Source organism: Euprymna scolopes, chromosome 30, assembly GCF_053919585.1.
Source record: "Euprymna scolopes isolate OS-2025 chromosome 30, ASM5391958v1, whole genome shotgun sequence".
Classification (NCBI taxonomy): domain Eukaryota; kingdom Metazoa; phylum Mollusca; class Cephalopoda; order Sepiida; family Sepiolidae; genus Euprymna; species Euprymna scolopes.
The window spans coordinates 17,190,840-17,206,629 of NC_136511.1; the positions used below are offsets into that span (position 1 = coordinate 17,190,840).

At 36.7% G+C, this 15,790-nt stretch overlaps 1 protein-coding gene across 1 annotated transcript in view; it reads left to right on the top strand.

Moving 5' to 3' along the window:
• LOC145254676 (dynein beta chain, ciliary-like) overlaps nucleotides 1-15,790 on the top strand; it is a 249,325-nt gene that overhangs the window by 95,536 nt on the left and 137,999 nt on the right. The window contains exons 19-22 of the mRNA XM_080113323.1: nucleotides 38-241; nucleotides 3,103-3,504; nucleotides 7,434-7,679; nucleotides 10,875-11,099. Coding sequence (XP_079969449.1) covers nucleotides 38-241; nucleotides 3,103-3,504; nucleotides 7,434-7,679; nucleotides 10,875-11,099 — 1,077 coding nt within the window. The remainder of the gene's footprint in view (nucleotides 1-37; nucleotides 242-3,102; nucleotides 3,505-7,433; nucleotides 7,680-10,874; nucleotides 11,100-15,790) is intronic.

A 15,790-nucleotide genomic window follows, 5' to 3' on the forward strand; every position in this document is an offset into this window, starting at 1 on the left:
TAGCCATTCCCCCCCCCCATTTTATTGGTTTTTACAGGAACTTCCTGAACGCTGGAACAACACCAAGAAAATTGCAATCACCGTCAAACAACAGGTTGCGCCCTTGCAAGCCTCTGAAGTGAATAATATTCGCAAGAAGACGGCATCCTTTGACGTGAAACAACACAAATTCCGAGAAGCCTTTCACAAAATACAACCATTTTTTTACGATTGCGAGAATCCATACGAACTTCTGGACAAGGTAAGCATCTTTTATTGTAAAATCGACGGAAAGAACAAGCACGTTTTCTTTGGTTATTTTTGTTCTACGGCATATCAACCCTTTTCCGGTTATTTAATGCCGAATCCAGTGATTTTGAAGAACAAAATTTTTAATAGAATACATGTTTTTCTTTTTTCAAGTCGGTTTCTGTTTAACCCATAGTTAGAACCCTAACAGCTACTACCACTCCGGGTCAGAGTGGACCTTGGAGCAATGGCAATTAAGGGGTGGCTCCACACCCCCCAAAGCCCGCAAACTGGGGCCTCACCATCGGATATAGTTGAAGGTTATATCCAGAACCGGTTTTCTTTGGAGTAAAATTCATGAAAATGAAATATTTTAGATGAGGGTTGATAATTCGTATTATTTGAGTGATATTTTCATAACGCTTCGGCCGATGTAACCTTTGACCTTCATCAGATATCTCTTGTTAAACACCGGGATCTTTTTTTTATCTCTATTTTTTTTCATTTTTTTTTTTTTTTCATTTCAACCTCAAACAAGGCAGAGTGCCTCTTCAATGTAGGGAGCTACTATCCGGGACACAATTGCAAGGATTATTCCATATAGGGAGTTGAGCAACAAAACATCTGTCAATGGAGACGATTATTGAAGAGTGTTACGGCTGATTAGTAATGACCATTCCGTCAAAGAGAGGAAGAGAAGGGTGTTAGCAAAAACGTACGTATGCGAGTGTGTACAAAGACAGAAGATTACAAAGTTTTATTTGTAAAGAAGAGAAAAGAAATTTAAAAGTTTTAGTTCTCTCCCACTGTAAAGAACTGTGGAACCAAGGTTGAAAAGTGGGATTGAGAAGTCAGCACCCCCGGGGAGAGGCACTCTGACATGCAAAACGTGCCTGGGCAGCCCTGTCGGCATTCTCTATTAAAAGCGCCGCAGGCGATTAGCAATAAACTAATCCCTTTTCTCAAAAGTGGGAAGGCAAATCCTTGGATGGTGGATCTCCTAGAACTGCACAAAAGCAGCATTACACTGCAATCAACAGGAACCAGATCATTATATTTAAACAAATGTTTGGTTGCTTTGATTTACGGCATATCAACCCTTTTCGGGTTATTTGATGCCGAATCCAGTTATTTTGGAAATAGTATTTATGTTGCATCCAGTTATTTTGTAGAAGGTTTTTATTCTTCAAACTTTTTGTATCTTCAATCGCTAGTTTGTAGTGTTTGGTTTGGTTGTTTTATAGTGGATTTTATTTTTTTGTATCCTGCCCTGGAGAACATGAATGTTTTGCGATGGGAGAGGGAAAAGTGTTACACTATTAATGATTGGTACATTTTAAGTTAGAAAACCAGTCAGGAAGTGGGGAAGATAGAAACAGAAAGGGGAAATGGGAAGAAGAAAGAGGGGGGGAAGTGGGTTGTTGTTTTTGGTTTTTGGTTTTGCAGAACAAAATTACGTTTTGCAAAAGAAAGTAGAAAAACAAAAAGCATCAATGTTAGGTGCATTTCGTCTCAGGAAGCCAATATCTTCAGACAGCCTAATCTGGTAGCACTAGCGTACATAGGTGTTGATATCAGGGTCATGTGGATATATGTGTGTGTACGTGTATGTGTGTGTGTGTGTGTGCACTGTGTACATGCGTGTCTGTGTGATTATGTGCATGTGCGCACGTGTGTCTGTGTGCGCATATATGTGTGTGTGTGTGGGTGTGGGTGTGTGTGTGTGTGTGTTAAAGTAAATCCACGTGTGCTGCTACTGCAGTAGCTATGTTGAGTCTGTGCAGCTTCTCGTCGAACCCTACGTCCTGGGGAGTTTTGGTGGTGTCTCAAGAGAAAAAGATTGAAAGGTTGAACGAAATGTTGTGGAATGAGTCAGCTCGCTTCCTGGCCGGAAAAGAGGGAAAGTGCAGCTGGCAATTCCTTTTTATCAACTTCCATTAGGTGCTCAGCTCTACTGAGAGAGGGTCTCTGATTGGACAAGCCAGAAAAGAAGTTGAATGCTTGTACCAATGAGGGGCAAGCTTAGAAACTAAGCCCAGGTTAAAAATTGCAATGGTGGCTTATTGTAGTCGTGTTGTTGTCGTATACACTCTCCATCCCAAACATGTACAACCGAAAATATTGCACGGGGACAAACAAGCTAGCAAAATAACACCATTAAGTAATTTATTGATTTTTTTTTTTACTTAAAATGTTTATCGTTAAATGTTTTATGGCACAATATCGAACTAAAAAAAACGTTGATTTAAAATAAAAGTTTCATTCCATGTTTTTATTTCCTTACGATTTCTTGCCGAACTACAATGAAATCTATTAATAAGCCGCCCCTTCCCTTTCTCTCTCTCTCTCTCTCTCTTTCTTCCCCCCCTCTCTTGCAAAATCATAACGAAATTTATGAATAGACCCCACTTTCTCTCCCTTTCTCCCTTCTGTCTTGTAGAACCACAACGGAATCTATTAATAAATACCCCTTTCTCTCTCTCTTTGCCGCCTCTTTCTTGCAGAACAACAATCGAATCTATCAACACTTTCTTTCTTTCTCTCTCTCTTCTGTTTCTCTCTCTCTTTCAGAACCACAATGAAAAATATTAAGACACCCCACTCTCTCTCTCTCTCTCTCTCTCTCTCTCTCTCTCTCTCTCTCTCTCTTGGTTCCTCTCTTTCAGATTCACAATGAAATCTATTAATAGAGCCCTCCCACTTCCCTTCTCCTTTTTCCTCTCTTTCAGAACCACAATGAAAAATATTAACCCTCTCTCTCTATCTCTCTCTCTCTCTCTCTCTCTCTCTCTTTGGCCCCTCTCTTTCAGATTTACAATGAAATCTATTAATAGAGACCCCTCTTTCCTCTATCTCCTCCTTCCTCTCTTTCAGAACCACAATGAAATCTATTCCATGGAATGTGAAATGAACAGCCTGCTCGCTTCCGCTGCCCTTTTCGAGGTGACCATTCCAGACTTTAAGCAACTGAAGCAGTGCCGCAAAGAGCTGCGGATGCTAAAACAGATGTGGGATTACATTGTCATTTTCTGCAGCAGCATCAACGATTGGAAGACGACGCTATGGTCGGACATCAACGTCGAACAGATGGACATCGATTGCAAACGCTTCTCCAAAGACATCCGTCAACTCGACAAAGAGATGCGAGCATGGGATGCTTACGCAGGCGCAGAGAGCACAGTCAGAAACATGCTCACGTCTCTTCGGGCTGTTGGAGAATTACAGAATCCTGCAATTCGTGATAGACATTGGCAACAACTTATGCAAGCAACAAATGTAAGTAGATTTTGATGGGTTTTTTGTTTGTTTGTTTGTTTGTTTTTTCGTGTTTTTTGTGTTTTTTGTGTTTTTTTTTGTGTTTTTGTGTTCTTTTGTGTTCTTTTGTGTTTTTTTTGTGTTTTTTTGTGTGTTTTTTGCGTTTTTTTTAGTATCATTGATTCATTTCGTATGAATTAAATAATTATTGTAAGTATTCGTTTACTCGAAAGAAACCCCTTATATTAAAACTGTTGCTTAAGTCGTTGAAACAATGTTTGGATCATTCTATATATATATATATATATATATATATATATATATATATATATATATATATATATATAGATAGAGAGAGAGAGAGAGAGAGAGAGAGAGAGAATTAAACCAAATATCATTTCTTATTATTATTCTTTTTCTAGGGGTAGATTTACCTAGGTTAGATTAACTTACCTAAATTTTCAATTACCACTTTTTTAAAATTAGCCATTTCTTATTTAGCTAAAGATGGAAGCGGGCGTTTGTTGGTTATCTATCCGTTTGCTTTTTTTCCTTGACTGAATATTAACTTTTCTGCGAACGCAATACAACCTAAAAAAAAAACAATTTCTTTTGTAAACGTTAAATGGAGTTTTCACATTTTGAAATTTAAACCATTAGACCTAAAATTCTGAATTTTTTTTTTTTAAGTTCTCTTTCGGATTACCAATTAGGGAGTCATTACCCACGCTAAAATATTATTTCCAGTTTGTTAGTTTTTTCCCCCCAATTGTTTCATGTATATATATATATATATATATATATATATATATATATATATATATATATATATATATATATATATATATATATAATGTTTTTCTTACAATTTATGACTAAATATCATAAATTGTTGTTTCATCCTATGCATCAACCAGCAAATTCTAGCTTTAAATTCAAAGTTCAAATATAATTTGCTAATTTCTTACTGTCCTCTGATGAGAAGAATAGCAAAGGTGACATTCTTTGAAACTCTGTGGAATAAGGACTTTGAAAACTGTTTTTAGTGGATTCTGTCGAATAATAAATTTAATGGTAAATTTTAATTTACAGTTTTGAATTCTTTTATTTTCTCATATATCTATAGTCGGTCAATTTAGCTCTTATGCATAGATCATCGTATAACGATTAGATCACTGTTTAACTGACGTAAAGAACATTTAAAATTAAAATGTTAAATTCAACGTTATTTCACGCGGTTAATGGTAGCCGAATGGCTACGGTCTTTGCTAATCGAGCCAGAGATGTCTTGTGTTGCCGAGTTCGAATCGTTCAACTGGTGTTAATCGTGACACCCTGCACTGAAGATTCCCGAAAGGCTGAAACACTAGTGTCTTTAGGTATTTAATTATTATAGTAAAACGTTAATTATACACACACACACACACACACACATATATATATATATATATATATATATATATATATATATATATATATATAATCTAAGGTTACTGTTTCCCAGAGGTTAAGTAACCAATGAAGTTTAACGAAGGTTAATACAAAAGTACTCAATACCGAAGTAGAGCAGGGTATACTCTTTATTTGTTTTTACATAAGCCGTAATATGTTGCTACACAGTCATGAGCATGTTTCGTTCAGCTAGTTACCAGTAACTAGAGACCTTTTCAGCTTACACGAAAGCAAAGTTTATTACTGCTCATGTAAAGCAAATAAAGTGTGTATATATGTATATTAATATATATATGCATATATATATGTATGTCTATATGTATGTATACATATATATTTATACATACATATATATATGCATATATATGTATGTATATGTATATATATATATATGTGTGTGTGTGTGTGTGTGTGTGTGTGTGTGTGTATAGTGGGGCGAAAAAGTAGCTATACAGTAATGTCACATCAGTAAAATTAATTTGTTTGTATAATAAATGCAGTGTATATTTGTATATATATATATATATATATATATATATATATATATATATATATATATATATATATATATAGAGAGAGAGAGAGAGAGAGAGAGAGAGAGAGAGAGAGAGAGAAAGAGAAATAAAAAGAGGACGTCTCGAAATAAAGACGAAATGTTGATATAATAATAAGGTTTGTTCCTTTTTATTTCTCTATTTCGTCGGAATACTATTTCCATTATTCTCATCATATATATATATACTCCTATAATTTTTTTTTGTGTGTGTGTAATGATATTCATGTTAAAAACTTTTTTTTTCTATGAATGAACTACAACTTTTTTATATATGGGTCGTTGAATTGCATTCATCTGCAAAACATCTAGCAAATTTGCATGTTCTTTTAAATATCCATTTTGATTAATTCCATATTTTTTTTTTGTTTGTTTTTTCATGGGATGATCATCTTCAGTTAACGTGTAATTATATTCATGCAGATGTTTTGCACGATTTATAATATTTGCGTTACAAGTTTATAGTAAACACAAACCTCTTTCTATATATATACTTATGTATGCATAGATATTTTTGTTTAAAAACTGTTGCCTACCAAACTCCTCTTTCAGTTTTTTTCTTGGTCTATAGAAATGGCACTTTATACATAGGGTATTTGAACCCATGTGAAACTTTATATTTGAGTTTTAGCTGGGAAAATCGGTGCCTGAGTTCCTTCAGTCATAATCGAAACCGAAACCAAAACTTATGAAGAATTCTTGATAAAATTATTTATTAAAAAAAATGGATGATTTATTTTTATTTTTTTTTTTTTTTTTACACAGTGATCACCACTTATCAAGGCCCGGAAGCCACTCAGGGATAAGGGTTATTGCAAGTACATTACGTTAGTGTGGAGATTTGATGAATTATTTACTTAAGGGGGAATTTGTTAAATTTGGACTTGAAGACATCCAAGTTGTAGTCCGGTGGGAAGCAGGCAGACGGAACAGAGTTCCACAGGCGTGCAGTTCTAAGAAAGAAGCTTTGTTCATGGAATCCACGTTTTGATTTAGGCACAGATATAGAGTGGGGGAAATTTTTCACAGTGGATTCAGCTAGACGGGTGTTTTTCGTGAAAGATTGGCGAGGGGGGACCAGAGATTGGAGTTCAGACGAGCACCTGCCATGGAAATAACGATAAAACAAGGATAGGCTCGCAATGTCTCTTCTGTGGGAGAGAGGTTGCAGAGTAGAGAAAAGGGCATCCCTCACTAAGCCACGAAGTCTATTTTGTACTTTGTCAAGCGGTAGAAGGATCCCACCATCTTTCCAGCGACCTTGGCAACAGACTTGATGTACGTGTTCCATTTCAGATCAGGAGTAAAGGTCAAACCCAGAAGCTTGTCAAAACACGGGGCCTCACCCAGACTAGAGTCATCCATCACAATTGATGCCAGATGGGATCAGAGCGTTGATGATGTAAGGATAGGAGTTTGGTTTTGGATGCATTAAAGGTAACCAGCCACATCTTCCCCCACTGAACCACGCGCTCGAGATCAGAGGAGAGAGAACTTTGTCATTCACAGCCTTTGATGTGTTGCCGTAGATGGTCGTGTCATCAGCATAGATGTCAACGAATGATTTAAGTATGTGTTTAGGGAGGTCATTGATGTAGATCAGGAAGAGAGTTGGGCTCAGGATTGACCCCTGAGGGACTCCAGCATTTATATTGCAGGATTTAAGTACCATCAACTATAGTCGAATCCGAAACTAAAACTTATGAAGAATTTTTGGTAAAATTATTTATAACAAGAAATAGAAGAACATAACAATTAAACGACCCGGATGGAAGCGTGACAAACAAAAGAACACACACGCTATCGTATTAATATATAGATTATTTGTTCATTAATGGACAATTATTATTTTCTTCTATATATTTTTTAATTTAACAAACAATTTGTCTTACAAATGAATTGAATTTCGGTTGCTTTTTTATTCTTAAAAAAAAAATGATAAAAGGTTCGATTTGTAATGGATGAAACGACGACCTTAGCCGATCTGCTGTTGCTCAACCTGCACAGTTATGAGGATGAAGTGAAAAACATTGTAGACAAAGCCGTGAAAGAGATGAGCATGGAGAAAGTGTTGAAGGACCTCAACGAGACCTGGTCGATTATGGAGTTCGATCACGACAAACACCCACGCACACAAATCACTTTGTTGCGCACAAGCGAAGAACTGATTGAGACTTTGGAGGAAAACCAGGTAATGTTTTTTTATTTTTTATTTTACTGTTTTCTTTATTTTATTATTCCTTTATTTTAGTTTTTTTATTTCATTATTTTTTTTTACTGTTTCTTGTTTTTTTTTTTTACTGTTTTTTATTTTATTATTTTTATTTTTATTTTTTATTTCATTATTTTTTTACTGCTTCTTGTTTTTTTATTTTTTTTATTGTTTTTTATTTTATTTTTTTAATTTTTTATTTTGTTATTTTTTTACTGTTTCTTTGTTTTTTTAAATTTTTTTACTGTTCTTTTAATTATTTTTTACTGTTTTATTTTATTATTTAAAAATTTTTTTGTTTTTATTAATTTTTTTTTTACTGGTTTTTATTTTATTATTATTTTTACTGTTTTTTATTTTATTATTATTTTTACTGTTTTTCGTTTTTATTATTATTTTTTTACTGTTTTTTTTTACTTTTTGACTCCAAACAAGGCATATTGTCAAATGAACTTATGGGTCCACTATTTGGGACCCTGTCTAACAGAGGACTGTGGGCAGTTGAGGATCGACCCTTAAAGCACATCTGTATTAATATCATGTTTTTTTTGTTTTTGTTTTTTTCTTGATTTTTTTTCTAGATATCATTAGATTTGATCAGAAGTCATTAATATCAGGAAAAATAAATGTCCAAAAATCGACCCCTGAAACACGCATATATTAATACCATGCTGTTTAGATGTAAGAATATCAGACAACCTGGATTTTTGTCTTGTCTAGGAAGGATCTGATTATGTTTAGTATTCGTTCAGATATATGATTTAATTTTCATGTGAAATTCTTCATGCAAGACCTTGTCAAAGGCTACAACCATAGCTTTTTGACTCCAAACAAAACATATCGTCACTTTGACTAAGGATCTACTATGTTGCGAGGCCGAATGTCGGTGGCAATTGACCTTACAATTAAAAGACGACACAGGCAAGAAAAAGACGAAAAACGACAATGGCAAAGAAGAGATGACAAACGCAGATCAAGTTTATTTGTCGTAAAGAAACTGAATGGTGGTGGGAAGTCTCAGGCTGAGAGTTGAAATCCGGCTGGTGTTTGAACTAGTATGGCTACAAGATCGTCGCTAGTGGCTATGGGAAACGCACACGTGCTGGCTTGAGAAGCTGAACCGCTGGGAATCGAGCATGTCAACAGGGAGTGGTCGCTGCTGCTGCTACTGGGTTTGGCCATTGTTGGGAAGGTAATCTAAACCATTCTGCATGGACATGACTGCTGCTCAGTTGGGTTGGGCCACTGACGGACTTAACCTCACCGTGCGGCGATCTTGTCGTGACTGACTACTTGTTGGAAAAACTGCTGTATTTATACTCATCCGGCAGACGTAGTTGTAGACACCGTGGCTTTGCAGTGTTGGTCGTCGTTTTTTATTCTTGATTTGTGTTTGTTTTTGTGTCTTTAAAGTGCTGTAGGGAGTCATCTGTTTGAGGTTTATATTCATGTGTCATTACAAATTGAAGCTGAGAAAGTCGCGAATATTATTCTAGCAGGAATTGTACTATTCAGAGTTCCATGGGATAATTATTCATGTCGAAGTACTTGTCGAAGGGCCGCTGGCTGTGGTTTTTAAGTTTTGAATTGGGAGACTCTTTTTTGGTTAGCGGTTTCCTTTGGTGGAAACTGCGACAACTATTTGGGATCATGTCTAACAGAGGATCATAGGCAGTTGCGGATCCCTAAAACACATCTACGTATTGATATGTTATTTATACGTATACGGCCCGAATTTTTCTCTTGTTTAGCTGTAACATAATGCATGTGAGAGCGTGGGAAAGTGCTAGCGGCAGAGAAGGATGGCGGCTTGCGGGTAGATTGGAAGGAGTTGCCGAAAGGAGTGCATGTACAAATTAGGAAGTGGGCGCAAGAAAAAAGGCAAAAAAAGAGAAAGAAAATCGCCGTTGATAAAAATGAACATGTAAAGCAAAGGCAAGAAATGGCTGGGTGTGACCGGCATGGAGGTCAGAGATTCGTTTTATTTTCTCGGCTATCTCTCTGCTTCCAATCTTTCCCATTCTTTTTTTCAAATTTTTTTTTTTTTTTTGGTATTGCTCTTTGTTCTCTATTATCATTGGCTCACAAGGAGCTTTCACACAGGTCTTCAGAGATACTTCCCTGAAAACAGCCTGTGATGTTCCCTAGAAGCTGAGTGACAACAAGTCTCCCCAGGTTTCCAGTATTCTCCACCTCTTTCGATAACATTTGCAAATAAATTTGCATTATCGCAACATCTGCTTGCCATTGATTTCTCCTTGGCAGCGGCTATTGGTCTTCGCTGGAATTTGAGTGGCAATAAACCTCCCCAAAGGCACAGTTCTCTTTGTACTTATCCAGCGGAAGTCTGGTCAGTTCATCGATATTTCTTTCCTCCTTGACTCTACTTTCTATGCCGTGATAACATCCTGCCATTTAGGGAACACACTTGGCCCGTCTTTGATCTTGCTGAACGGAAAGCTACAACGAAAATCCTACGGCGAACAACAGACCTCGAGTTTCTTTATTCCATAATGTTGTTCCCATTATGGAAAGGTTGAACGCTGATACCGTCCTATCTACATTTTAATTATCGGTCAGCTCCTGTTGGGTGCCATCCCGTCTCTCGACTGTCTCTCAACCGTCTTTTCCGATCGCCCGTTACAGACTCTATTAACTAACTTTATAAGGTGTCTCTAAACTCGTTACGTCCTGTATCTTTGTAACCAAAAATCCTTGACTGGTCTTTTGTCAAGTATCTTTGTTTATTAAAATCAAACCTTCTAATCCTATTTTATTAAACATCGTTCTAAAGATTTTATTGTTTTACATTTCTGGCTTAATTATTTCTACATTAAATTCCTGTTCGATTTCAAAACATTCTTCTGTTATCAAAAGACTTTGTTATCTCCATAAAATTGTCACTAGTTTAAATGTCGGTCAACTACTTCTCTCCTCTGGACATCCGACGTTGCCCGGCCATAATATAATGCTCTTCTTCTTCTTCTTCTTCTTCTTCTTCTTCTTTTTCTTCTTCTTCTTCTTTTTCTTCTTCTTCTTTTCTTTTTATTCTGATTCACTTAACACTCAGATATTCTTTCTTTCTTTTTTATTTTCTTTTTGTTTTCTTCCATGCATGTTTGAGTGATCTCCCTTTGAAACGAAGGTTCATTTCCTTTTCTAATTGAAAATCAGGTCCAACTGCAAAATATGCTCACCTCCAAGTTTATCGATTATTTTCGAACTGAAGTGACCAGTTGGCAAATGAAGCTATCCACGGCCGACCAGGTGATTACGATTTGGATGGAGGTTCAACGCACCTGGTCCCACCTGGAGAGTATCTTCATCGGCTCAGACGACATCAGGAAGCAGCTTCCGGAAGACTCCAGGCGATTTGATAACATCGACAACAGTTTCAAAGTAAGTAGCAGCAGCAGCAACTTTTTAGAAATGCAAGATGCACTTTTATATGTACACTAGCAGATGTACACAACGTTGCCCAGGATTAAATATAACGTTAAGTAACTTTTAAAAAAAATGAAGTAAAAAAAACGAAAAGAAACTGAGGCATGTGCATGCGAGTATTATGTTTTTCTAAGCAGTTCACTTCTTGTAAGTAAACAAAAAAAAAATGCTCGAGCTGAGATGGAAAACAAAACCTAAAGACAGTGATTCAAGTACGATAACCATTAGGCCAGCTTGACACGGTCATTAAAATGTATTTTCAAAACTACTTATTCTTAACATAAGAAATTTGTCATGTGAACGATTCGAGCATGCGCAGTCGTGAAACAGTTCACAAACAGATAAGAATCCGACGACCCCCAAGTATCAATTTTTCAATTTTGACCTCTTAGCAGCCCCGTTTTTCGGATGAAAACAGATTAAACAGTTTTCAACGTATATCAAATTTCAAGTCTGTAGATTAAAAATTCGTTGAGTATATAGGTTGAGAAGTGTCCTCACACACACATTCTCACTTTTATAGATATATAGATTTATAGTAAACGAAAACGTAGCACGGGAAAGAAAGATAAAGCATCTTTCAACATAACAACGAAAGAGTTTATTTCAGTCGTAGGAAACTGAACAATGTTTGAGTGAGAAAAATGAAAAGTTTAAAATTCTTTAGGCTGTCGAAAGTCGAACAGCAGTTATCTTCAGGCGAAGATCGTCAATGTTGGAGCGTCCAGTGGACAGGGATTGAAGAGAAAGAGAGAGAGGAGAAAGAGTTCTTTCTTCAATGTTTCCTGAGTTCTCTCTGCTGACCGACCGCGATTCTCAAAGGGGCTAAAAAAAGTTAGGAGAGAGTAAGTGAGAGAGAGAGAGAGAGAGAGAGAGAGAAGGAGAAAGAGAGGTTTTTCTTCGATACTTCCTGGGTTCTCTCTGCTGACCGACCGCGATTCTCAAAGGGGCTAAAAAAAGTTAGGAGAGAGTAAGAGAGAGAGAGAGAGAGAGAGAGAGAGATAGAGAGAGAAAGAGAAGGAGAAATTGAGGTCTTTCTTCGATACTTCCTGGGTTCTCTCTGCTGACCGACCGTGATTCTCAAAGGGGCTAAAAAACGTTAAGGGAGAGAGAAAGAGAGAGAGAGAGAGAGAGAAGGGAAAGCGAGAGACAGAGGGAGAGAGGTCTTTTGTTAATACTTCCTGGGTTTTCTCTGCTGATCGACCGTGATTCTCAAAAAGACTAAATAGTTCCTCGATAATGTGCACGCTATAATTGTACCTATTTACAATGCCTTCCCACGGGACAGAGTTAGACACCAGGGTCGTTTTTTAACGTGGAGAAAAGGTACAAAAATAAAAAATTGTCTCAGTTGTGAAGGACTGTTCCTCCACTGAAAGAGAACAAGAAATGGAAGTGCAGCATCTGAAAAACAGATGGTATTTATTTGCTCCCCCACTGAGCAAATTAGGCACAAGGCCGATTTTTAATGTGAGGAGTGAAGGGGAAGTGGGGACCAACTCCCCGGGGAGTAGGAGAGCTGGATAGTGACAATTGGTATGAAGGGTTGCCCCTACATTGACCAAGGTCTTATATGTGGAGTTGCCCCCACATATGGTCTTTGCTTGCAGTATCTGCCGGAACAGATGGTATTTATTTGCTCCCCCACCGAGCAAATTAGGCACAAGGCCGATTTTTAATGTGAGGAGTGAAGGTAGGGGGAAGGGAAAAAGGGGACCAGCTCCCGAGAGGTGGGAAATGGGAGCTGGTTAAAGGTCAGGCATGTGGGGTTGCCCCCACATCTGGTCTTTGCTAGTCATAGATAGTCATAGCTTGCAGTATCTGCCGGAACAGATGGTATTTATTTGCTCCCCCACCGAGCAAATTAGGCACAAGGCCAATTTTTAATGTGAGGAGTGAAGGGAGGGGGAAGGGAAAAAGGGGACCAGCTCCCGAGAGGTGGGAAATGGGAGCTGGTTAAAGGTCAGGCATGTGGGGTTGCCCCCACATCTGGTCTTTGCTAGTCATAGCTAGTCATAGCTTGCAGCATCTGCCGGAACAGATGGTATTTATTTGCTCCCCCACCGAGCAAATTAGGCACAAGGCCGATTTTTAATGTGAGGAGTGAAGGGAGGGGGAAGGGAAAAAGGGGACCAGCTCCCGAGAGGTGGGAAATGGGAGCTGGTTAAAGGTCAGGCATGTGGGGTTGCCCCCACATCTGGTCTTTGCTAGTCATAGCTAGTTCTAGCTAGTCATAGCTTGCAGTATCTGCCGGAACAGATGGTATTTATTTGCTCCCCCACTGAGCAAATTAGGCACAAGGCCGTTTTTAATGTGAGGTAAAAACCAGCTCCCCTAAAAGTAGGCAAAAAGGGGGCACTCTGGTTACCAAAAATAATAATTGTCCCAGTATAGAGGGTTTCCCCTCCATTGACTGGTACAAATTATCTTAAGTGCAGCATCTGCCGGAACAGATACTACACTTTGATCCCGGCCCGAAGGCCAATGTAGATGAACATATTGAGTTGAATCACTCCTCGATTACATCCGGATATTTTAACACTTAGTTGAAAGAAAAACACACAAAAGGAAATTTTTATTTTAGAATTTACAATGAGAGTGTATTGAGAGAGAGAGAGAGAGAGAGAGAGAGAGAGAGAGAGAGAGAGAGAGAGAGATGAAGAAGGAAAAAAATTGAATCAATGCATCCTGCAAGTCAATGTGTGGCCAAATCGCTTAGCATGGACAATTGTTTCGTTATAGTGTAGTTCTTTAGCTTTTAATCGTGGCGTTCATTAAATCTGTTAAATAGAGTTTCAAGTTCTTGACGAATGTATATAAGACAATTAGTTGTTTTACACACAAAAAACACTTGACGTAAGTTATAAAAAAGGAATAACAATTTATTTTCTGTTCAATTCTTTCTCAATGTACTATGGACTGAGAGAGAGAGAGAGAGAGAGAGAGAGAGAGAGAGAGAGAGAGAGAGAGAGAGAGAGGGAGAGAAAGATGGCGCGTGGTGGAGTGTTGTGGGTGACACAAAATGACAACTGGTCGTCTCAGTGCCCTTCTCTCTAACTGCCTTTTCTCCTTGGCTGGCATTTGTTTTTATTTACAAAACCTTTACATAGGAATTTCATTTTTCCATGCCGCATTCTACTGACCCTTATTAAATTCGTCCAAGGCCAAATTTCAATATGACTGTTTTCAATACTTGTCAATTGAAAAATGTTGATTTCAAAGCTTCTGCACTCTTCTTGCAATTGTGATGACTTTTGCTGACATTTCTTGGTTTGAAGACTTGTCAACAATATTTACGTGTGTGCATCGAGCTTCATATGCGTGTGTGTACAACCAGCAATAATTCCGGCGTTGCCCAGAATACTATTCAACACAATGATTCACATGAAAAACTTAATCATTATTTTCTTTATAACTGCTACAGCTTCCTCACTGTGCTAAGAACGATTGCAACACGGTAGTTTCACAGCCATGTCGTCTAAAACTTTGATTTCTGGCAGGGTTTCGATGATGGTTCAGCACTAAGCCGTATTAAAGACACAACCAAGCTAACAGAGTTCTGATAAAAATACAGGAAAAGTTGGCATTATACAGGGTAGAACGATAAAAATTCTTACCAGAAGGAAAACAACACTACAGCTTTATTTTTAAACTTTTATTGAAAAAATCAATTAAGGTAACTTGATTAAGTAGTAGAGCTGACATCTATTCATGGTAGCGGCCTACAGCCTCAATCACTGCTTCAGTACGAGTTCTAAACTGAGAGCATGTCTTTTTTATGTTTCTTAAAAAATGCAAACGTCAATAGAAAAAAACAAATCCGTTTTCACACCAGAGCAATGTCATGCAAAGAGGAGGGAAGGGAAATCCAAATGAGTCAGGGTGGGCACCCAAACATATTTAAACTTTCTCATTTTATTTCTCAGTACTAGGACTTATACTTGAGTCTTTGAGCAATACAATCAAGGACTTGGCCGTAGTCATCACAAGACTTTTGCCTCAGTAGAAGCAAATAAAGAAAAGTAGTTCAAAAGAATCTTAGTATTTTTAGATACATTTTCCTATCTTTTTTATTATATTTTATGTGTTTAGTCATTATTTCTGAATTATTATTATTATTATTATTATTATTATTATTATTATTATTACTATTATTATTATAGTATTATTATTATATTATTATATTATTATTATATTGTTATTATTATTATTATATTATTATTATATTATTATTATATTGTTATTATTATTATTATATTATTATCATATTATTATTATATTATTATCATTATATTATTATTATATTATTATCATTATATTATTATTTTATTATTATTATATTATATTATTATATTATTATGAAAATAAGATTGGAGCGGGTTTTATTATTTTGTCTCCAATGTCTCCATTCAATATCTTTTGTTCGTATGTGTTTTAATTATCGTATCTAAGTTTCTCAGCAATTTAGAGTCTTTTTGCTTTTGACCCCTTTTTCATCTGACCCTTTTTTTATTTGGCCCTTAGTTCGTTTGACCCTTTTTTGGTTTGACCCTTGTTTGATTTGAAGCTTTCTTCGTTTGACCCCTTTTTGATTTGACTACTTTTTTGATTTAATTCTTTTTTTATTTGACCCCTTTTTGGATTTG